Raw genomic sequence first — 25,073 nt, forward strand, 5'->3', positions numbered from 1 at the left:
TGTTTTGGGTCCAGACGGTGGAGCCTCTCTTCCTGGAAGGATGCGGAGGCGGAAAGAAGGTGGTCAAAGTGATGGTCTGCTCGATGTGAAAGCCAGTGACAACCTTCGGCAGAAAGGACGGTGGAGGTGTTCTGAGCACAACCTTGTCTGGATGGACAGACAGAAAAGAAGGTTTGCAAGAAAGAGCCTGGAGCTCACTCACTCCTGGCAGAAGTGATGGCAACCAGGAAAGCAGTCTTCAAAGTTAACAGACGAATAGGACAGTTGTGAAGAGGCTCAAAGGGAGCGCACATTAAATATGTGAGAACCTGGTTCAAGTCCCACTGTGGCATTACGAATAGAATAGGAGGGAAAAGATGAGTAATGCCTTTGAGGAATCTATTTACAACAGGAGACTTGAAAAGAGAGGGCTGATCAGGAAGCCTAAGAAAGGCTGAAATAGCAGAAAGGCAGCCCTTGATAGTGCCCAGAGCAGAGCCCTGCTGGGCCAAAGAAAGAAGGAACAGTAGGACTTCAGAAAGAGGGGCAGAAAGTGGATCCACAGCCTTTGCTGTGCACCATGCCACAAACTTGTTCCACCTGCAGGCGTATACCAACTTAGTGGAGGGATGCCTGGCTGACAGAATGACATCACAGACTTCAGGAGGCAAGTCGAAAGGAATCAACTGCCGCCGCTCAATCTCCATGCAAAGAGGTGGAGACTGGACAGGTTCGAGTGGAGGACCGTCCCCTGCTGCTGCGACAGAAGATCCTCCTGAAGAGGCAGACGAATCGGGGTACCGATGGTCATACTGAGTAGCAAGGGATACCAAACTCTTCGCCATTCGTGATCCATCATGCACCTGCTGCTGAGTTCGTCCGCCCTGGTGTTCTGTGAACCTGCCAGGTGTTGAACCACCAGGAAAATGCCCTGATGTTCCAGCCATGTCCAGAGGCGCAGAGCCTCCTGACATAGGGTCCACGACCCCACCCCGCCCTGTTTGTTGCAGTACCACATTGTGGTGGTGTTGTCTGTGAACACCTGCACTACTCTCCCCTTGACAGAGGGAAGGAATGCCTTCAGTGCAAGTCCGATCAACCGGAGCTCCAGAAGGTTGATATGGAGCCTGGACTCCGCCAGAGACCGGAGGCCTCTGATCTCCATCTCTCCCTTGTGGCCACCCCACCCCAGGAGGGACACATCTATCACCACTGAGTGCTCTGGCTGGCGAAGGGAGAGGGATCTGCCATTGACCCAATGCTGGTTCGTGAACCACCACTGCAATTGTTGTGCAGTGCCCTCCGAGATCTGGACGTAGTCGGACAGGTTCCCCTGATGCTGCGCCCACTGGAACTTCAGGTCCCACTGCAGAGCCCGCATATGCCACCTGGCATGATTGATCAGCAGGACACAGGAGGCCATGAGACCCAGCAGCCTCAGGGTCATTCTGACCGAAACCCGGGTCAAGGGCTAAAAGATTGGAATCATGGCCCCGAAGTCCCGGACTCACTGTTCGGGAGGATAGACCCGAAACTGCGCTGCGTCTAGAACCGCTCCGATGAAGAGGAGCTTCTGAGAGGGAATCAGGTGCCACTTCGGCACATTGATGGAGAACCCCAGCAAATAAAGGAGGTCGGCCATAGTCTGGAGGTGGGAGACGACTGTTCGGGGCGAGCCCGCCTTCAACTGCCAGTCGTCGAGATAGGGGAAAACTGGAACCCTGATCTATGTAGATGAGCTGCGACCACCACCATCACTTTCGTGAACACCTGAGGGGCGCTGGTAAGGTCAAAGGGGAGCACGGTAAACTGAAAGTGCTCGTGGCCTACCGTAAACCGCAGGTAACGCCGGTGGGCCGGTAGGACTGGAATGTGGAAATATGCGTCCTGCAGGTTCAATGCTACCATCCAGTCTCCAGGGTCGAGGTCAGAAGACCTGAGCCAGAGTTAACATCTTGACGTCCCTGAGGTCCATGATAGGACGCAGGCCCTTGTCCTTCTTGGGCACCTGAAAGTAGTGGGAGTAACAACCACGTGCTACTTCTGGTGCAGGAATGCTCTCGATGACCCCTTGAACAAGAGGGCCGCGACTTCCTGTTGAAGAAGTGCCAAGTGATCCCCGACATGCAGTGGTTCTGGGGTGGCATGGCTGGAGGGGTAGTCTCGAAGGGGAGGGAGTAGCCCCTTTGGACTATTTGTAAAACCCACCTGTCCCAAGTGATGGTGAGCCAGTGGGGGAGGTGATGGCAAACCCTGCCACCCACTGGCGTTTGATGGGCCTGAAAAACCAGACTAGGAAGTTTTGGAGGCAGTGGTGGCCAGGGTGGAGGTGGACTGACCCGCCCGCTGGCCCCCTGACCCGGCTCGACGGGTCCCACGTCCGGGGGGCCGTGCTGAGACTATTGCTGCGCACGCCTGTGGCTCTGAAGCAAACGTGTCGGGCGCCCCTTCCGTGGCCACGAAAGGAGCGAAAAGCAGAAGGCAGAGGAGGGCGCGTGGAGGAAAGGCCCAAGGACTTGGCCGTAGCCCACGAGTCTTTAAAGCGCTCCAACACACTATCTGCTTTGTTGCCAAAAAGGCGAATGCCTTTAAAGGGCATGTCCATCAGAGTGTTCTGGACATCCCCAGAAAAACCAGTTGACGGAGCGCCACTGTCGTGGAAATCCTCTGCCCAGCGAGTTGGTGCGTCAAGGCCACAACGGATAGTGAACTTGGCGGCATCCTTCCTTTCAGCAATAGCTTGAGAGAGCACTGTCCGGGCCCCCTCCGGACATTGAGGCAGCACGTGCGCCACCGTATTCCACACAAAGTGGGAATAACGGCCCAAGAGGCATGCAGTGTTCACTGACCGCAGCCCTGAACTGGCGGAAGAAAAAATCTTCTTACCGAACTGCTCCAGTTTCTTGGATTCCCTGTCCGGAGGTGCGGTAGGGAATGCACTTTGGGACGTAGAGGCTTGGACAACCAAGCTCTCAGGAGTGGGGTGTTTGGAAAGGAAAAGGGGGATGCCCGGGGCCGGGCGATGGCATCGGGCCACGTTCCTATGAACAGGAGACTCTGTGTTGGGCCTGGACCAGGTGCCCAAAAGAACGTCCGAAAGTGCTTTGTTAAAAGGCAGCAGTTGTTCTGCAGAGGTAGCTGCCGGCTGAAGGACTTCTGTCAGGGGGTTAGTCCTGACGGCCACTGTAGGGAGTTCGAGGCGGAGGGCCTCGGCCGCCCTATGCAACACCACTACATAACTTGCACCCTCCTCCATAGCCACGGTAGGAGGAGTTAGCATGCCAAGGTCAGGAGATGTATCAAGACCACTGGCATCCCCCAGCTCCTCTGCCCAGTCCGGGTCAAGCTCACACTGTGCTGTGAGAGGGTCCTCAGACCCCTCCCAGTCCTCCCCTTCCTCCGAAGGATGACAAACAGGCTGAAAATAAGGAGGATGGACATAGGGATAAAAATCCCCAGTCAGCGTCGGAATCGGCATAGAGCGACGCCGGTCTGGTGACGTATCCACATCGGGGCTGAAACCAGGGGTGACATCATCTGGTGGGCCGGGCGACGTCGGAGGTGGTGCCGGTGGGGTCGACGTCAGTGGAGGTGTCACAGGGTCAACCGGCGTCGACCGGGATCCGAGCCCGGATCCATGGGGGTCCTGCGGCGCCGAGGCCAGAGCCGAAAGCGATGCCGGAGCCATCAGCAGTAAAGAGCTAGGACCCCCAGTTGGGATCACAGTGCCCGAAGGCGCACCGGCGGGGCCCGACGGCCCAAAGAGGCGAGCCATGGCTGACACAAATTCCTGCAGCTGGGCGGGAGTCGCCGACAGACTGCATAGGCTCTGCTGGAACAATGGGGGAGGCACCACCTGCACCCTCGCATGTGTCGCGCGACCGGTGAGGGGAAGTCGGAGAGCGATGTCGCTTCTTCGACTTCTTGGAATGCTTCGTCTTACCCGACCCCGAGTGCGAAGACTTCGATCCCGACCAACAGTGGTGGCGGCTCCGCGACCGGTCCCTCGACCTCCCACAGGACCAGGACCTTGAGGGGCGGGGAACCGACTGCCGGACTTCCAGCAACTTTCGGGACCGCTACCGCAAATTCTTCGGCGCAATGGCCCAGCAGTCGGAGCACGACTTGGGGTCGTGGTCGCGCTTCATGCAGTAAAGACACACGCGGTGCGGGTCCGTCACCGACATCATTCGATGACAGTCCCCACAGGACTTGATTCGGGCATCACTACTGCACCAGAAGTTGATCGACTCGAAAAATAGAGACAAAAAGGGCTCGAAAAACTCAGTCAAAAAGTGACTGGGGGTACCGCTCTCTCCGGATCTGCGCTTGCTGGCGCGTAAAAAGAAAGAACTGACGCCAGCGCGCAAGGGCGGCATCTAAGTAGTTGCCGCGATGTCATCTAGGCGACCACGACGACCACGATGACCACGACGCCAACGAAGGACGCGGAGCCGCATGAAGAGCACCTTCCGACGCGCAGGGGTACTGCTGACGAAAACTTTCCAGATCCAGTCTGATGCCTGGGGAAAATTCTAAGGTAAGGAGTCTATCACTATGTGTTTCTTTCAGATCAACATATTACTTTGTTATACATCACAACATGAAGATTGTGCAAGATGACCACTTGCATATTGAGCCCTGAAGAAATCAAAGGTGGATAAAAAGCGTGATTTTAACCCCTTCGCTGCTGCGGACATTCCGCTGCAGCGCTGGGGGGGGCAGGGGGGCAGCGCGGTGGGCCTGTGCTCATGACGGAGCCGCTCCGTCATGAGCCACAGTTGAGCTGTGCTCATGACGGAACGGTTCCGTCATGACTCCGCCCATTTGCGTTGTCGCCCCGCACAGGCGGGGAAACAGCGCCGCGCAGGCGGAGCGGCCGCCAACAGGATTGTCATGACGGAACCGTTCCGTCATGAGCACACGGCAACCGTGGCTCATGACGGAACGGTTCCGTCATGAGCGGGGAAGGGGTTAAGAAAAGATGATGAATAAAGACTTATTGGAAGAAGAAATGACTTTAACATTTGTTCATTGTGATGACCATGCCTTACAATTCTGAATTGTGCATTATGGACTGAAAATTTTTGGTGTAGGTTCAATTGACTTGAGTGCTGAACCACTTTTGTGGATGTTTGTGTTGGGAAGCAATTCCCTTATAGAGATGTAGAAGGGCCACATTCTAGTTCGTTGCACCAATGTGCATGTGATTTTTCACTCCTTATACTCTGTGTTGATGAGTTCAGGACTTTTATGCCTTGACCCTTCTTTCTGTCTGATAAATAGACAATAAACGTGATTGATGCTGTTATCACGTACATTCAGAAAATATCTTTTATATCCTGAAAACCATCCCGAAACTTAACAATTGCTCATTGTATGCAGTGCAGAAAATGATGGAATAGGAATTAACATAAAGACCAAAATGCAACACAAATAAACCTGTTTATTAAACAGATATGTACAATAGACTGAATAGAAAACAATTGTTCTTTAAAGCTATTGCATTTTTATGATGCTGAACGTGCTTGTATGTTAATATTGGAACTTACCTGGCACGGAATTAGTTAGAAAGTAACAGACCACTTAATAGAGGTTGACAACCCAAAATGCTATTATTTTGTTGTAGTTTGCCAAACAATGCATACCTTTATCCTTGCCAAAGATAATTCTTCCTTTGAGATAAGCTGAACAATGACAGGCAAGTTTTCGTATTCTTCTTCTGCAATAACTAGCACAAAAAATGTAAACAAAATGTAACAGAATACACTGGAATGGTTCTCTATTCTAATTTTAATACTGATGAAGAAGCAACATGGGAAGCAGCTAAACTAAGAAAATTTAAAAATAAGATATGTAAATTACAGTTTAAAGATATTGTAAAATATGTAGCTGCAGAATACTTCTTTGTCCTGTAGAGTTTTTGTTAGTGTGCCAGCTGGTGTGTTGACGTAATTGTCCTTTGGCAGGGAGGAAAAGAATTGGAACCTAATATCAGTTACCAACGTTTCCACATATAAACTTAGTGATACCACTTACATGCAAGTCTGGAGAAGCAACTTTGAATCTGTGGTGCAACCTGGTACTATTGTATTAGAAAATATATGAAAGATCAATTCTGGGAATATTTCAAAGTATATAGAATCTTCAGGAAAAAGAAACATTGATCAAATCGATTCTTATAAAGGGCAAGTATTTTTCATTCCATGAATTTGGCAAATAATCTCTACCAAATCATAACTCAGTATGAAGGTCCATATTCCAAATGTTTTTGTAGAGAGATTTCACATAAAACAAAACAAGAGAGTCATTCTTGCTGTTTGTATAGTAAATGAAACAATTTGAAAACGTTGAGAGATTTTGGCAAGGAATTTTGGCAAGGACTACTGACAAAGCAAGCAAATGCAAGCATATAAAACAGACTACAAACACATAAATAGGCTTTCTGTATACGTCAGCACTACTTCCGATGTGCATGCTATTGTTTACAAGGGTTTCTGAACAATTATCTGACAGCTTTTCTGGTCATGCTGGCAGCTATGCAATTCTTAGATAGTTTTGCATAGTGTCATTGTGCTTAAACCACGTCCCTTCTGAATGGCAGGAGCATCATTAGAGAATCACCTATCTGGATAACTTGAAAGGATCACACAACATTTAAGATATACCGAAGCCATTAAAAAACTGTCCTCTTACTCAAGGGTGCTTTTAGGGTTCTAGACATGTGTGCCATAGCTCAGACATGTGTATTCTGAGACGTCAGTGACCACATTCTAAATTCTCTGTCGATATTTCATTTAGCAAACACTATGGTTTCTGCACAAATATCAACAAACCTCTCTACAATGGTCCGATCTTTGGCACAACAGAAAGTCTTTACATTTGTAAAAATCTGATAACTCTTACCCATAAAGGAATCCATGATCCAGTCAGTCAGAGTAGAACATATTTACAGTTTAACTGGATATGTAATTATGGCACATGTTTTGTGGGGATATGAAGAACTGACTGTACACATTTCTTAGGAAAGCACATGGAAATTATTACATTGATTATATTGTAGGTAGAGTGAGATTTTAAAGTCACTGTTAGAGTTCAAAATATTTGTAATAAAATACCTTCGGTTGGAGCACCTTCGGTCTTCAATCCACCTTTAACACTACTCTGGTCAATTACAGAATAGCTTGGTCTTTTCACTGTTTCCGGGATTACATTAATTGTTGATGAAATGCTGATTATGAAGTGCATTTTTGCCATTTCAAACTTCTTCATTATTTGATGCTCACAGAGGGACGTTAAAGTTGTACTTGGACTTTTATTTAACAGGCTCTCCAATGCCTAAAATTCATTAAAACATAGTAATGATTTATTTTTGGAAAATACCTTTTAACAAGAAATATTGTACACAAATACATATCAGATAAGACTTCGATATCAAAATGTTGCAATACTTGGACCTCTAGCATTAAGATCATGACAAGGTAATTAATGGGTGTGATAAATTCTGCACAATTCAAAATTCTGACCCCTGTGCAAACAGGGATTCGTGCACGGGTCAGAAAGTACTGGCCCTCTCATACTCGGCGCCTATGTAGGAACAACCAGATTAAGGGTAGGTTTTCAAAATGGGGCAAACCAGATCACTACTTTCCTTTTTCATGTGCATGAAGTGGTCACTAGCTTGGCTTGTGCATAAGGCCCCACCTTTGCATCAGAAATGTCTGCATTGATTATTTCAATACTTAAGCTTTAAGTGTAAGAAAATCAGGGTAGCCAGGGCCAGTCTGAGGCACCTGGTCACCTTTCTGTTATCTGGTAGGAAAAAGCAAAGTTTAGACCGAGTGCTCACAACAGTATCAGTTAGGGCTTTGTTAAATGGCAGTAAGGGCTCAGGAGAAGCGGACCCAGACTACAGAACTTCAGTAGCCTCATATGTTTTATCCTCAACAGAAGGAAGTTTTTGATCCAGGACCTCGACAGCATGTCTCTTGGGCCAATCGTGGCCCAAGAGAGGAAATCAACCCTGTGTCAGGCGAAGTGTCAAGCCCACTGACTTCTTGTAAATCCATATATAAACTGTCATCATCATAATGTCAGGGTAAGTCATCATCTCCACTGCCATCTCCTAGTGATGGAAACTCAGGACAGAACTGGAACTGAAAAGCTGGTGTGGCAAAAGAGGATGGCTATGTGGGAGAAGGAATGTTGTGTCTGCATCTAACGGTAGGGGAGTCTGTTCGGGGTTGGACATGGAGACGGCAGAGAAACCTCATCCAGCAACAACACTGGGACCAGTGTCAATGAAGACGAGACCAACACAGGCCCGGGAGCCAGAATAGAAATTAGCACTGAAGATGGAGTGGAAGCCATGGTCTGTTCCAGATACTCTGACGGTACCAAGAACGGATACACCTGCAGTAACAGGATTGGACGCCTCTGGGAATCCTTTATCCCTGACGCACACCAGAGGGAACAAGAAGAATGCCAAAAAAACAGAGCATGGTCTCCTCAAAGGCCTCAACATGCTGTGGTATCACTGATAACCCATGGAACTCAGGGTCCATCAGGATTAACTGTAGGATCGGCTCCTCAATCGGAGATAAGGAGGGAGATCTACTGGCACCTTGACACTTTCACAACTATTATTTTGATGAGTAGAGTGATTGGGTCGAGTCTGCATTGATTTGGACTAAAGTGTACTGGATAACTTCATAAGCAAAGAGAACTTGTTGCAGGATCAGCCATGGGAGCAGGACCTGCATTGATTTTTTCAATGTTCGGTGACAAGCTGCTTCACTTCATGGTCTTGGTCAGCCATTGGGTGCATGAGAGCAAATTCCTCAAACAATGTGGAGTTGTGAACTGAGTCCAAACACCAATGGCACACCAATAGCACACTGACATGCATTTAGGACAGTCGGGCATGATTTGAACCCTGTAATTTTAGGTGGAGAGATCCTTAAGTCGCACACTGGAATTCTGCTATGTGCTATGAAAAACTCATCAAACCGGCAAAGGGAGAGGAGCTCGAGATCTGCATTCGAAGGGGTTGAAAGAAAGCACATGAAGTGAACGTGCAGGGGTGACGCTTATCTGTGGCTTCACTCCACCATTTCTAGGTGGTGGAAAGCAATTTAGCTGCATGTGAGAGCACTGCTGAGAAGATGTCCTGTTCCAATCTGAAACTTGCCACATTCTAAAGCTAAGGAACCTGTGGTTAGAAATATCCTTCCCAAATGACCCAACTGGCTATTATTCAACAATCATGACAGAAGAATGCATTTTCTTTTTTGTAACAAACACTGCTTCGAAGACAAAGCAGCCAGAAAACTGTCTTTTTAAATTCAGAAATGAAAACGTGGGATGTTGTACCGTGGAGGACCCCTGATATTAGCCACGGCGCCTTTCTACTCCCAGACTTGATTTCACTGTTGTTACACTTGAAATCAAAATAAAGTTGGTGTGAGGGGGGGAAAGGGTTATCAGCGCACACAAACAAATGGCAGAACTGTGGCAATAAAGCTTTTATCATTCATTTTTTTCCAAATGAAAAGTGAGCGCACTGCAAACATCTCTGTGCGTTGGATCAAGAATGAAGATGTGCAGGCACAGCAGGTGCGCACCTTAGAGGGAACTGTGCCTGTGATCGCACAGTAAGACAACATTTTTCAAATTTAAAACAGGCAGATCACCCTAATAAGCAGACATCCGCTGAAATAGCCGTTTAGCCAACATGGATCATGTTTGCAATATACGCAGGGAAGGGTTCAAAACGTAGTACATGCTTTCTTTGTATGTAACCCACTACGATAGAGCTGTCATATGTACATGCAAAAAATGTGTAAACAGTAAAATATGCCTTAATGAGATAATGTCCTCTTTGCCAGACAATATCTGTTTCATATTGCCCAAACTTTTCAATGTGTTTTAGAAATGCAACAAGTATAGGACCAATGGATAGTTTTACAGCTTTTCTGTGGAAGAATGGTTGCGAAATTGTAATAATATCAACAACAACACTACCACTGCACTCCTACTAATAATAAAATAATTACCGCTACGAAGGTTCAGCAGTTACAGCTTGTGGTAAGAACAAAGTGGAGTAAAACGTTACACAGATGTAATGGTAAGGTGCACAGAGTAAGATGTGTACCTGCTTGTCAAACGGGCATTTGCTAATTTCCTTTTTTCTCCATGAGTAAAATATTTTGTCCTGAAGAAACCGCTTTCAGTATACCCTTGTTATTTGAAGGGAGGTACTTCCTCAAGTCCATGCTGAAAACAGTTTTACTACTGGCCGTGATGAGGCAAATGTTTCAAAAACTTTAGGTGGGGTGGGGGAGGGGGAACGAGGCAAAAACACGTTTGTGAATACTCACCAGGGGAGCTTGCTAGGTTACCAGGTGACATAATGCCACCAAAAATAGGCCCCCAGCACTGTGTTGACTGACAGCTATATTTGGAGTACAGTGGGCCCCTCACACTTCTGGGATCGTGCTGCACTGATAGCTACGCCCCTGCACTAATTCACAGGGCTTGTGGGTGTGCACAAAGATTTCAGAGCATTCTCATTTTAGAACGTCCATTTCCCTCCCTTGAGAAGATTCACTTCCACGTTAAATCCCCCTATATTTGAATATTGGAAATGTGAAATTGCAAGCCATTAGCTCAAGGAAATCACATTTACATGACCAAATGACTTTGTGACGCATGTACATAGTGCAACAGTGTCCATTGACTATGCAAATGTGGCACAAACATGCACTCTGTCTAAAAACAACTGGCGACAGTGTACAATGGTTGCTACACTATAGACACAAAGCAGCAGTTTCCATTACTGCAGAGCCTCTTGGGCTAACTGTATTATTAAGTGAACCTACATACAGGAGGAAGCTCATACACCTGCCAATAGGGCTAGCTAGAACTGTAATAAAATAACTACAACAATGTACAACTATGTCAATTGCGAAGCCTGGCAGCTAGTGCAATTTAGTGGTGCAGTCAATAATAAAACAATATAGTGCAGCACTGGCTTCTTGTGACCCTTCCTCTCCAGTATTTGATCAATCCCTAGAGCAGGGAATGCATGCCCTGCTGTCCCTGTGGTGAAGGGGCCCCTCATCCCTTCAAGGGGGTGTATTCAGCCCAACACCAAGGAATATATATGAGATATGGGACACTAAGGACTCCTCATCACATTCTGCTGGGGGGCCACCATTTTGCTTTACATCACTGACCTCGGCATTTTTGTAGCGAAAACTGACCTCAAAGCTGAGCCCCAGCTCTGTATCGTATGTGAGCTGCCAATACTGGGCAAGCGACTGGGATCCTGCAGTTTGAGGCTGTCCCCATTTAGTGACATTTGAACTTAGAAACTGTCTGCTTGTCCCTGCACCCACATTGAAGGTGGTGAATATTTGTGCAAATATTAAGTGATACTTTTAGTCTCTATAGCCATAATCGCAATAAGATAGATGTGCGTATAGACCCTATGGAATATCTTCATGGCAATATGCATATGGGTGTATGATGAAAATAACCCTAAAATGAAAAAAGCCCCAAACCTCACAAGTATGATACGTAAGGTGATGAGAGGTTGGTCCTTAGGAAAGAGGCATTATGAGAAAAGTACCCACTGAAACATGTGTCAACCATTAATAGGCTCATCAGTCACTAACTAACCAGTAGGGTACAAAATGCTGATCCACTGGATAAAAACTGTTATGTGGATTGTTGATGATGTTGGGACCCATTGTTTTTAATTAGTTTTATGCTTAAGTATGAATGTATCAATGAATGGAGCTAGGGGCAAGGACTTTTGATAATGTGTTTTGTGAAAATGTGTTTTCATAATATTTTTGGGTGATAATTGTAGGCTGTTTGATACTGACTCTTGTGAAAGGAGATCTATTCTTTATATTGAAATATTTCTCACAAAGTCGGTGGTTGGAGATGTGAATAAGTTGTTAAAGAAATGAAGTTAAAATAAATAAAAATATGAATTGTTATGATGCATTCTTTGTCATAGTCCATGTGATGATACACAAATATAGAAGCAGTACACGCTGAAAAGGAGGATATTATTTTTATTGTTTGTCCCATATCCTTTTTCCTGAACCTTAAAGTATTTGTTGTGATAGAGCGCATGGCGGTTTAAAATTTGTAAGGGGTGCATTATACTCATTAACGAAATGCACTCGTATATATTCAATGTGTGGTTGAACTTTGTGCATAATAAAATGAAGTTTATATATCATCGTTTAAAAATCTGTGAAGTAAAATCATGACATGATTTACAGAATTGATTCATATTTTATGTGTATTTAGAGAGATCGTGTAATTGTGCACCTATATGTTAATTAAAAGTAACCAGATGTATTCACTGTTATAAGATTTATATAAAGGCCTGTGTAGCGAGTGCATATTAAAGAGTGTTTAAAGTTAGCCAGAATCGTAGGCCTGACTTTCATTTTTTCAAGGTTTCATTTCTCCTCGTTTGCTCTAAAGTTCAGGAGCTACTTAAAATGTATGTGTGTAGAATGTTTTTCGCTTCACCCCTACTGCAGGTGCAGGAATTTGACCTCGTTAATTCAGATTTAAGAAGATACATGGGAGGAAAGGAATGTCTTTAAGGAGCTTGGACAAGAGAAAGGGAGGACACCTTCCGTGCCTGGAGAAACTCGGGAACCAAGGTCGGCAGACAGAAGTGTAAAATTAATTGGATTTGTGGAAAGTTACTGAAGAAGGTGTTCACTGAACAATGTACCATGTGATTTGTTAGGGGTGTAACTTTGCCTTTTTGAATTAGGTACAGGGACAGATCTGCAGGACTTCTGCTTTTGACTGAGAAGGAGAGCATCTTGGAACGAGCTCTTGACCCATTTGATGTGAGTGTACTTCTTTGGAAGTCAACACGTGCTGACACCTTTTGGGGAACTTATTAGGAAGGGAGGAAAAAGGGATGCCACTTTAGATGCAGAGTAGGGACAGATTATTCTAAATTCAGAAATACAAATGAAAAGAGAATTGGATGCAGCATCTATACTCTGCTGTGTTCTAATTTTGGAATTCCTCATTGTATGCCTATTTTGTCATATGAACTATATTCGTAGATTCGGCTCTGTATTAGTTTTCATTTATCTTTATACCTTGATTTTGAGGTGTGTCTATCTTTTGTTGTTTTTGACTTTGTTACTAATCTACAAAAGCTAAAATTCGGAGTTCGTGGTTATTGGATACGGATGGGAGGGAAATTGTGTAATTAGTAAAGTGTATTCTTCCCTCCACACTTTTTAGCAGGCAATAAAAGACCATCGGCCAGAGACACGGAAGTGAAATTAGGGTGTGAAATTCGGTCTTATCAATTGGTGGTAAACGAGGATGGTTGCCTCTAGAAGTGAGGGGAGATTTTAGAAAATTTAGAACAGAATTAGACTTACAGAGCCCAAAAGAGAAACCATGCTAGAGAACAGAGGACGGCGGGCGTTGACGGAGATTGGTGGAAGCTGATGGTGCGGCGAAGACAGCAATAGCGAGAGTATGAATAGTGTGTGTGTGTGTGTGTTAGATTGCAGTGAATTGATTGTGTGATGTCTTGCGGAGTTGGAATGATAGTCAAGTGAACGTGAGGTAATTGGTTTACTGGTCCAAAAACGTGTGGTTTTGGTAAACGGACTCAAGAGAAGTTCAAGATCCCAGGATAGTTTTGTAGCTGTAATCGCATGATCATTAATGTGATCATTAATGTGGGTGTCGTGGAGCGCTATCGACGGCTCACTTGTGGTAGGGAACTTTGTGTGAATGATTTTAGAGAGTTGCGTGTGGAAAACCTCAAGCCAGAGGTGGACTACAGTGATTCAAGTGACTGATGCAGGTCATGGGTCACTGGGTGTGAATGTTTTTGAGTGAGCGTATACTATCGATCTTTTAGAGGGCAGACAATTACTTGATTTTATGTAACTGTAAGTTGCTGTGGCTGCCTGACAGGTAGTTACTTGGTTTAGTAGCTTTTTAATAATCAGTTACTTGGTTGTGTGAATGTGAGAGCGAATGTATGAGCTAAAATTGTAAAGGAGGGTGAACCGCTGCGGAGAGGGAACAGTGATGTCAGAGTGTGCCGCGCTGGGATAGACCAGTTGGTGTAACGCTGCGCTGGGATTGAAGGGTTCTCTGCGAAAAATTTTGGAAAAGAAAATTGTGTGTTGTATCGAATAAAGTTCAAAATGAGATGTTTTAAGGTATTGCGAGATTTATGTACAGGAGATTCAGGTGTAGTGACTTGAGTCGGGGAAGATGCCCCGCCAGAGGATACCCCGGCACACTATATGGCAGCGAATGTAGGATTGCATACAATAGTGTGGCTTCAAAATTGGCATAAGATTACAGAAAATGAAGGAGAATTGGCTTTTCCACAATATGGTTCATTTCGATTGAATGTGTTGTATCAATTGAGAGGTGTAATGTCATCATTAAAACCTCCACCTAGACCCATCCAATTTGAGGCTTTAGATGCATGGATGCAGGTAGCACAAGCTAGGCGAAGAGAAAACTCTCAAGGAAGGATGAGAAAAGCCATGAAGTCATATCAGGATGCCATGGGGGATGCACAGTTGAAGAGATGGAGGGTAGATGCCATAGAGGGAGATAGATTGTATCCATTGTTCCTATAGGGAGCTAGTGCAAAGACAGGAAACACTGGAGATGACAGCGATACTGATGAAAGTCTGTTGGATAGACTGTTGGCAGACCGTCCTCTACCTTACAATCCTTAGTCTGAAGAGGGAAAGCGAGAACTGAAAGAGGGAAGCCCAGAAGAAGTGGGAACTGATCCAACAGGAGTAAGTTCAAGAGTAGTGGGAAGAATTCCATTGGGATCAGAACTTGAAAATACTGAAATGAGAGGAACGAACAGTGAAATGCAGTTGCCAGAAGCCCTTACGGTACCGGTTACCATTGGACTCGTAGTCTCAATATACAATCCGAGTATGGGAGATAGTGGGAGGCAACAACAAACGGGAATAAGTGAAGATACCATCTCTGGAGGGAGTCTTACTATGAGAACAAGGGTGCCCTTGGGGCCTGGGAGACTAGTACCCCGTTGGCGGCAACGGCAGACCCTTCAAGGGTGAGTACAGGATCGGAAGTGAGACGACCAAGAGCACTGGCAAATTCTAGGTCAGGAATATGAATGTGGGTTCCACTAGTACAGGAAAATATGAGGAGCTCAGCCTAAATAAGAATAAGACCTAGCGCCCCGAATGTTGGATTGGAAAGTCGATTAAGGAGTCAGAGTTGTGAGAGAGAAGGTCGGCGCATGAGTCAAGATGAGGCGACCGGAGAAGGTTGGAGAAGCCGAAGTTGTGATAAAGAGGGACCATGCAATGTGATAAATCAAGGAAGAATTGAAGTTGCAGTGAAGGCAAGATTGTTGGATGTACTAAAATTGAAGGCAGAGGTCGAGGAGGTGATAGATGGAAATCTGCCATTGGAAAGACTAGATTTAGATGAATTGCTGTTTGTGGCCAAAGATGTCACTCGAAAGGCGAAAAGAGCTCATGAGACATTGGTTCAGCTGGCGCGGAAGTATGATGTAGATTTGACAATAACAAAAATGTTACAGGGAAACTACAGACTGAATGTCACAGACCAAGAATTAGAGGAGAAGAGAGTAGTAGAGTTGAAAGTACACAATCGAGAATTAGTCATAGGAATGAGGGCATGGAAAGCATTAGATCGATAGGAAGAGAAGTGGTCTAAGAAAAAGACCATGAGGAGAGGAATAGGAGATACCCCGCCTCCTGGAGGGGGAACAGAGAGAGTAGGACATTTTCGGTTACGGTAAGTACAGAATGGAGGGTACGTTCATGTGCCTTGGAGCAGGAGTGATTTGGCATCCTTCACAAATGATTTCACCTCGGCTGAAGTAGAAGCCTGAGGAGTGGTACAAACAAATTGATCGGTTTGTGAAAATCTCCAAGGTTCTCTGGATAGATTTGAATAACCTATTTGACATAGTAGTTCCAGGAGATTTGTAGGCGGCATGTAAAATCGCAACTGAGTGACCAACTGCAGAACCAACTAGGGATCCCATAACTCATGGTCCATCGGCCGAGGTAATGAAGAAATATGAACAGGCAATTACGTGGCTGCAGTCCAAAGTAGCCCCTCGAACTATTGATTGGCTCAAGATAGATTGTACCACCCAGGAGCCAAAGGAATCAGTGCATGATTATTATGAAAGACTCTTATTGGCCTTCAAACAGCATAGTAGCCTTGATGCCCTCGAACAAAAAGATATGGGACAGTGTGTCTTGAGATTTGTGTTAGGATTGAGAGCTGAGATAAGTTTGATGATTCAGTAGCATCTGATAAGTCGGTGGACGAAATTCTGCGCTATGCTAAGTACTGTAGTGATCAGGTAGAGTCCACGCATAAGAAAATGAAAGATAAGTTGATGATGGTGCAGGTGAGGAATGCTGAAAGACCAGACCAGGCACAGAGAATGGAGGTACAATGGGTCCACGACAAGGGAGTGGTCGTGGAATGGGACAAAACATGACAAGTTACCAGGGACAGGGAAGAGGACGAGGAATGGATGCAGGTACAGGAACTGAATGGGTTAACCCGAGGAGAAACACTGCTTGTCATTATTGTCACAAAATTGGAAGTGGGAGTGTCGCTCAAATCCTACCAATCAAACACAAAATGAGGAAACTGTACAGGTATCTGATGGTCTGAACACGGTGACTAAACCTAAGTCAATGTATGGGGGAGGCTTGGAACCTCAAGTTCAGGTGCAGGTGCCTCAACCCCCTAGGTTTGCAGCAGGAAACTATGTATACCAGCAAATGCCTTTCATTGAATTGACCGACAACTATGATCAAAATACATCACAAGGAAGGTGTGAGAGGGGGAGGAGGATTGTACCTTGAGAGCAATATTAGAAGTAGATTAGAGGGGACCCTTTGTGGAGGGTGATGTCAATGGTCACCCGATCATGTTTTTAATTGACACTGGTGCAGCTCCATCTACTGTGAGGTCAGCTGTAGTTCCAAATTTGTCACTTTCTGGACAATTGATTCAAGTGTAGGAGTGACGAATCAGAAGATGACTAATTCACCAACTAATGAGTTACCTGTGAGAATAGGAACCTTTCAGGACCGGCACCAGTTTGTGGCATGTGATTCAAGTCCGGTTTGTCTATTAGGACATGACCTTTTGTGCATGTTGAATTGTACCATCTATTGTACTCCGAAGGGAGTCGAACTACAAACCTGTGACGACGATGCGGTTTTTAAAATGGCAAGTCAAAATTTGTGTGCGGAGATGTTCATTGTATTGACCAAAGATGAGCTACCAGTGGATTTGAGGGACTCTGTGAATCCTGTGGTGTGAGATTTTACAGGGGAGGAGATAGGTTTGATTCGAGGAGTTGAACCTGCCAAATGCAGATTTCCAAGAACGCCACAGCATAAGTTAACACCTGAGACAGTGGTGGGGATAACACCAGAGATTGAATCCATGATTGCGCAAGGCGTACTGAAGGAGATTAGAGGAAGTTCTTGTAATTCACCTATAATGGGGCTGCAGAAACCCAGTGGCAAGTATAGAAAAGTACAGGATTTGCGCTGGGTTAATGAGATTGTGATTCCATGTTGTCCTGTGGTACCGAATCTAGCTATGAGTTTGTTTCAAATACCCTGTGAAGCTGAATGGTTTATGGTCATTGACCTATGTCAAGCATTTTTCTCGATACCCCTCCATGAGGAGAGCCAATTTTTATTTGCTTTCTGGCTGGAAATCCGTGTGTTAACATGGTGTCGTATCCCACAAGGGTATAAGAAAGTCCGTCTATCTTTAATCAAATTTTGAAAAAGAATCTTGAGGATCTGACAAAGCCACAGAATTCGGTTCTTATGCAATACATAGATAACCTTTTGGTTGCCTCTGAGACCGAAGGTGCTTGTAGGATAGATACTGTGGCTTTGTTGAATCATCTGGCAGGGAATGGACATAAGGTGTCACCTGGCAAACTTCAGTACTGTCTGTCTGAAGTACAGTATTTGGGGCATCGAATGGAAAAGGGAAAGAGAAAGGTGTCACCAGATCGTGTAGAGGCGATTTTGCAAATGGGTACTGCAAAAACGCAGAAAGAAGTCTGAATGTTTTTGGGAATGGTCGGCTATTGTCAACAGTGGATCCCAAGTTTTTCTCTGCAGGCAAATCCTTTATTGAGGTTAACACGGAAGGACATCAGTGATCTGGTACCATGGGATGACGATTGTTTGAGGGCCTTTCAGGAGCTAAGGGAAAGCTTAAGCCGTGCTCTAGCTCTTGGAATGCCTGATTATAATAAAGCGTTTTCCCTTTTCTGTCATGAGAAGGATGGATGCGCATTGGCAGTATTAGCTCAGACACTTGGGGTGCCCGTAGACCAGTAGCTGATTTTTCAGCCACCTTAGATCCAGTGGCTTCGGCGTTGTCCGGATGTGTCAGATCCGTTGCTGCAACTGGTGTCAGCATTGAGAGATGTGAAAGCATTGTGATGGGTCATCCCCTTACAGTATATGTACCACACTCAGTGGAACTCCTGATGACTAGAACCAAGACTCAGTATCTGACTAACAATAGGCTCACCAAGTATGAGCAAGTTATACTAGCGTCTGAAAATGTGACTTTGAAAAGATGTTCTATGTTAAACCCTGCCACACTGATGCTATATCCACCTGTAGAAGATGAAGATTGTGAGGAGCATGACTGCCTAGATGCGACTGAGATTTCTACCAAGCCCAGACCTGACATTGATGATGATCGTTTACCTGAATCTGATCTGGCCCTCTTTTTTGACGGATCATGTTTAAGAGACAATGGAGGTTGTTTGAGAGCAGCTTTTGCTGTTGGTACTATTTCTGGAGTTGTGGAAGCCGCTTGTTTACAAGGAGTATATTCTGCACAGGTGGGGGAAATTATTGCCCTAATACGTGCATGTTTCATCCCTGATCGAGTCAGAGTGACTGTCTACACAGACAGTCAGCATGGGTTCGGAGTAGTTCTTGACTTTGGGCAGGTATGGGCACAGAGAGGGTTCTTAACGTCATCAGGATCTCCAATCAGAAATGGAGAATATGTGAGACAGCTGTTGGAAGCGTTACAGAAACCAAAAGAAATAGCGGTGGTCAAATGTGCAGCACACGGGAAGGAGGAGGATTTTGTCACCAAAGGAAACCGCTAAGCCATTGAAGGGGCTCATTTCTGTGCTATACATGCTTGTATATTTAATGGAGAATATGTGGGAGAGAGCACAGAAGAGACCGAGCTCAGCATGATGTTGGCTATGGTCGATACCTGGGATGAGATTCAAATACTACAAGAAGAGGTCTCTGAAGAGGAAGAAGCAGCATGGGTTAGAGCAGGTTGTGAGAGAAGAGGTGATGGCATTTGGAAGTCAACAGATGAAAGAGCAGTGTTACCTAACTGTCTATTGAGTCCTATGGCAAGGCAGATACATGGAGCAGTTCACCTTGGAAGAGATGCGATGGTGAGGGTGTTTTGTCAGACGTGGTTCAATCCACGGTTCCGTGTGTATGCTGAAGCAGTGTCTCATAGATGTGTTACGTGTCAGCAGATGAATGCAGGAAAGAAAACAGTGGGTGCTTTGAGTCATATTGGAAGGTCAGGAGGTCCTTTCAATCGAATGCAGTTAGACTTCATAGAGATGCCCAGGTGCAATGGACTAAGATATGTTTTGGTGGTGGTGTGTGTCTTTTCACGTTGGGTTGAGGCGTATCCGACTAGGAGGTGTGATAGTCTCACAGTAGCAAAATTGTTGCTTAGAGACGTTATCCCACGGTTCGGATTTCCGACCTCATTGGAATCGGACAGAGGAACTCACTTTCATAGTGAGATCATGATGAAGCTGTTGTGTGCTGCCTTACAAGTGGATCAGAGACTGCATTGCAGCTATAGGCCGGAGGCTTCTGGCCTAGTGGAACAGATAAATGGGACTATCAAAATGAGAGTGGCAAAGGTTTGCTCGTCGACGTCTTTAAAATGCCCGGATGCGCTGCCCTTCGTGCTGATGAGTTTGCGTAGCACTCCAGATAGGCGAACAGGATTGTTCCCCCACGAGATATTGATGGGGAGGGCGATGCGTTTGCCTGCAATGCCAGCGACAACACTGATAAACATCACCGATGATCTGGTGCTTGATTATTCCAAGGGATTGGCTGATGTGGTTAATTCTGTGTCCCACCAGGTCGAGGCTGCGACTGCTTCCACCTCGAGGGAACTCCTGCATGACCTAAACCCAGGGGACTTGGTCTTGGTCTGAAAGCACGTAAGGAAGAGCTGCCTTGATGCACGTTGGCATTGTCCCTACCAAGTGATCCTGGTTACAAGCACAGCTGTAAAGTGCGGAGGCTTACCAAACTGGATCCACGCCTCTCACGCTCGCAGAGTTCCAGCACCCTCGGAAGAAACAGCTCCCCTTGATCAAAGAAACACATCAGAGAATAGAAACTCGGAAGAGGGGACAAGCCAACATGTGAGGGTTGCTACTGCAGTAGATCATTCATTGGGTCAAGCTGGAAGAAATCACGCTGCATTAGATTCCGACATAAACATCAAAAGCGACGAAAACGTGGGAATCGAAGCAGAATCTGATCTAGTAAATCAGACAGAAGTAGAACAGGATGGAGTGAAGAGAAGAACAGAGGCTGGAAGTGAAGGGTGGCCAGTGAGAAAAGAAAGACTGAATTTGAGGCGTACATCAGAAAAGGATCTTACTCCCATTTCTGAAACTTCTGAATCTGAGCAAAGTGAGACCGAACCAAATCAAGAAGGTTTACAAAGATCAAAAAGAGAACAAGTGCCGTATCGAAAATACACAGCTCCCGAGTGGACATACCTAGTCACAGATGCAGAAACCAGTGAAGTCCGGGAGACTCAGGTCCGGAAGAGTGTTACGCGGAGAGAACACACTGGTTATTGAGATCGAACTGCTGGTACAAGGAGTTGAGGCTCTCGGTAATCTGACTGACGGTACCTGATCCTCCAAGACTAAGTAGACTGAGACTCCTAATTCTAAATCGACTTACATTCCCAACGTTTGGTTGTCAGCCTACAGCTCAAGAATTGGCAGCATTTCATATGGAAATCCTGGAACTTGTTGTTGATGTTCTGGGCACTGATATAATCTATGATGAAAACTGAACTGAATAAAGAGAAATAAAGCATATGAACATTGTTCTAAAAGAAGATAACCTAGGCCTGAGTGGAAGAAGAATAAATTTAGGGTCTTATCAATAGAAGAAGCAATAGGGATACGGATGACTATTTATGAACTTTAGATTATCATTATCAAACCAAATACAGAGGAATTCAACCATCAAAAAGAAAATCTTTTACAAACTCTGTGTATAAATCCGAAGAGGAAGAAAAAGAGACTGTGTTATTTCATTCCTACACCTAATTGGAAACTGATTAAACATGGAGTCCAGAAATGTGAGCCGTAGGCAGAAATGCATGATAGGCACACTCATAGTGGGAGTAATTGTAGTTATTACAGTAGTGAGTATCACATCCATAGTTGAGTCCACTGAATTGGAAGAAGGGGTAAAAGGGACATCTATACCTCCTACACCAAACATAAGAGAGGGTGCAACAGAAACAGATGAGGATATGATAAGAGAAACTAGTCGTTTGTTACATGTAGATCTTTCAAAGGACGATTTTACGTTGAATGCATATGCGAGGTTGTTGTACAAGTATGTGGACACGATGGAAGCGAAGGATTGTAATGTGTGCATGCAATTGCCAGCATCAGTTGAAGAGGGTATCAGATATCATCACTTGTCCCTGACTTATGGCATTACATGTAGTGTGCTTCTGAGTATGTTTTATGGTAAGGCTCATTTTGAGTACTATTTCTCTAATTATGATGTAGTGCTCCCTGAAGTTCCTGTATTGAAGTATTTGAATAAGTATGATTATTACAAAAAGGAAGATAGGATGCCAAAGTATTTTGTACCCACAGTGACTTTAGATACAGCATATGCTCATAGACACAATTTGACATGCATGTTATCTGAAATAGAAAAGAAATTAGTGGACCAAATAGAGGATAGACACAGACAGACATTATTTAAGTCTGATCCCAAACATTAAGTAATTCCATGGAACCAGGAAGAGTTAGATCATAAGGCGAAAGGAAGTTCTGGTCCAATAGCTTTAGATATGCAACATAAAGGGAAATTATGTATTAGACAAACACAGACATATTATGACAAAAATTTTGTAGGAGAGAGTGAATGTGAACATATTTTCTTGATTGAGGATTCAATAAAGAAGGCGCTAGTGGATAAATTGACCATAGTGCCTAATGTATATTTTGTATGTGGAAGGAATGCTTATGTTCGATTACCTCCAAATTGGTATGGAACATGTTATTTGGCTGTGGTATTTCCTAAAATTTTCCACATGGAAGATTTGTGGCCATTGGAAGGGAAGCGATCACGTAGAGAGAAACGTGGTACTAGCGCAGGAGAAATTGTTGGTGATGTGTTTGGCGCAATGATACCAAGTTTAGGAGTGGTTTTGAATGATGTAAAGATTAGAAGGTTGTCAACATTAGTGGACAAGTTGTCTGCGAGTACAGCTCAAGATTTATTGCTTGTTGATGGGGAGATGGTCTCTAAAAGGGCCATGGTGCTTCAGAACCGTCTTGCGTTAGATGTTTTACTAGTAAAGGAAGGTGGAGTCTGTAAATTATTGAGGGTTCAACAGTGTTGTACTTATATACCGGACAACAGCAAGGATATAAGGAAGTATATAAGTAACATTACTGAGATACATAATGATATACATGATTTGGCAACAGATGGAATTTGGGACAAAATTGGCCAAGGATTTGGAAAGATTGTAAGTTGGTTTGGAAATTTGGGGCAGGGAATTTTTGGTTACATTCTGAAACCCATCAAAATAGTTTTGATCTGTATTATCATATTGTTGGGTGCTTTCAGAGCTTTTAAATGGCACAGAGCATGACAGGCTGAGAGTTTCCTTAGGAGCCGAGAAAGGCAGAGGGAAAGACTGCAGGACAGTCACTCACGAATCTGGAGAAGTTCAGGCAGGGAAGGCAGGCTACAACTTCTGTTTAGGACGGTCTTTTCTGCAAGGAGGACATACTATGGAAAGGTTTTGTGTTGATGACACTTGTTATCAGAGGGGGGAAACTGATAGAGCGCATGGCATTTTAAAATTTGTAAGGGGGGCATTATACTCATGGATGAAATGCACTCGTATATATTCAATGTGTGGTTGAACTTCGTGTATAATAAAATGAAGTTTATATATCATCGTTTAAAAATCTGTGAAGTAAAATCATGACGTGATTTACAGAATTGATTCATATTTTGTGTGTATTTAGAGAGATCATGGGAGTGCACGTATATGTTGATTAAAAGTAACCAGATGTATTCACTGTTATAAAATTCATATAAAGGCCTGTGAAGCGAGTGCATATGAAAGTGTGTTTAAAGTTAGCTAGAATCATAGGCCTGAATTTTGTTCTTTCAAGGTTTCATTTCTCCTCATTTGCTCTTGAGGTCAGGAGCTAATTAAAGTTTATGTGTGTAGAATGTTTTTCGTTTCACCCCTAATGCAGGTGCGGGAATTTGACCTCGTTAATTCAGATGTAAGAAGATACATGGGAGGAAAGGAATGTCTTTGAGGCGCTCAGACAGGAGAAAGGGAAGACACCTTCAGTGCTTGGAGAAACTCGGGAACCAAGGTCGGCAGACAGAAGTGCTAAATTAATTGGATTTGTGGAAAGTAACTGAAGAAGTTGTTCACTGAACAATGTATCATCTGATTCTTTAGGGGTGTAACTTTGCCTTTTTGAATTAGGTACAGGGACAGATCTGCAGGACTTCTGCTTTTGACTGAGAAAGGAGAACATCTTAGAACGAGCTCTGTAGCTTTAAGCTACTTGACCCATTTGATATGAGTGTACTTCTTTGGAAGTTAACACGTGCTGACACCTTTTGGGGAACTTATTAGGAAGGGAGGCAAAAGGGATGCCACTTTAGATGCAGAGTAGGGACAGATTATTCTAAATTCAGAAATACAAATGAAAAGAGACTTGGACGCCGCATCTATACTCTGCTGTGTTCTCAATTTGAAATTCATCATTTTATGCCTATTTTGTCGTATGAACTATATCCGTAGATAGGGCTCTGTATTAGTTTTCATGTATCCTTATACCTTGATTTTGAGGTATGTCTATATTTTGTTGTTTTTGGCTTTGTAATAAATCTACAAAAGCTAAAATCCAGAGTTCTTGGGTATTGGATATGGATGGGAGGGAAATTGTGTAATTGGTAAAGTGTATTCTTCCCTCCACATTTTTTAGCAGGCAATAAAAGACCATCAGCCGGAGACACAGAAGTGAAATTAGGGTGTGAAATTAGACCTTATCAGTTGCTTACACCTTGTAAATGTGTGGAACCTGCTTCTACCAGAAATAACAATTTTGCAGAACCTTTATTCCTTACACCTAAAAATCAGAAAATGTAATTGATTGCTTTGAGAAAAATGTTGTCATCATTTCATGTCAAGGACTGGACAAGGTGAAGGCTTGTTGAGTTTTCTTCTTTATTGCCTGAGGAGGAAAGGCAAGGCCTCCCAGAAACCATGGTGCCATCCTGCACTGTGTAAAACACATGAAGCTATCAAGTGTTTCCTTTAGACGGATCCAGGTAGGAAGAAAAAACAAAGATAAAAAACCTCATCGCTAATCTGGTAATACTTGATTGGTGATGAAGATTTATGTTGCAGTAGATAAGCCAGGCCCAAGCTGCTACTGACATCACGATGAGTCAGTCCAAGAATCTACATTAAGAATCCAAATGGTATCCAGCAGCAACAAGCAAAAATCAGGACAAAAATGAAGAACTAGTGTGCAATCAACACAATAAAAAATAGGGAACAAATGCATTGCAATGCATCTTTATCTCCTCCTTTATATATGATTCAAACAGGAACTGCCATCACAGGAAAAACTCATACTCCGAATTGGATTGGAACCGCTAATAGAA

The 25,073-nt window shown here is 44.4% G+C and overlaps 1 protein-coding gene across 1 annotated transcript in view; it reads right to left on the reverse strand.

Annotated features, from left to right (window-relative positions):
- Window positions 1-25,073, reverse strand: part of CFAP54 (cilia and flagella associated protein 54) — a 2,172,274-nt gene that overhangs the window by 645,183 nt on the left and 1,502,018 nt on the right. Inside the window, exons 50-51 of the mRNA XM_085653834.1 lie at window positions 7,098-7,317; window positions 5,628-5,701 (exon numbers count right to left, since the gene is read on the reverse strand). Coding sequence (XP_085509960.1) covers window positions 5,628-5,701; window positions 7,098-7,317 — 294 coding nt within the window. The remainder of the gene's footprint in view (window positions 1-5,627; window positions 5,702-7,097; window positions 7,318-25,073) is intronic.

Source organism: Triturus cristatus, chromosome 4_1 (assembly GCF_964204655.1).
Source record: "Triturus cristatus chromosome 4_1, aTriCri1.1, whole genome shotgun sequence".
Lineage (NCBI taxonomy): Eukaryota > Metazoa > Chordata > Amphibia > Caudata > Salamandridae > Triturus > Triturus cristatus.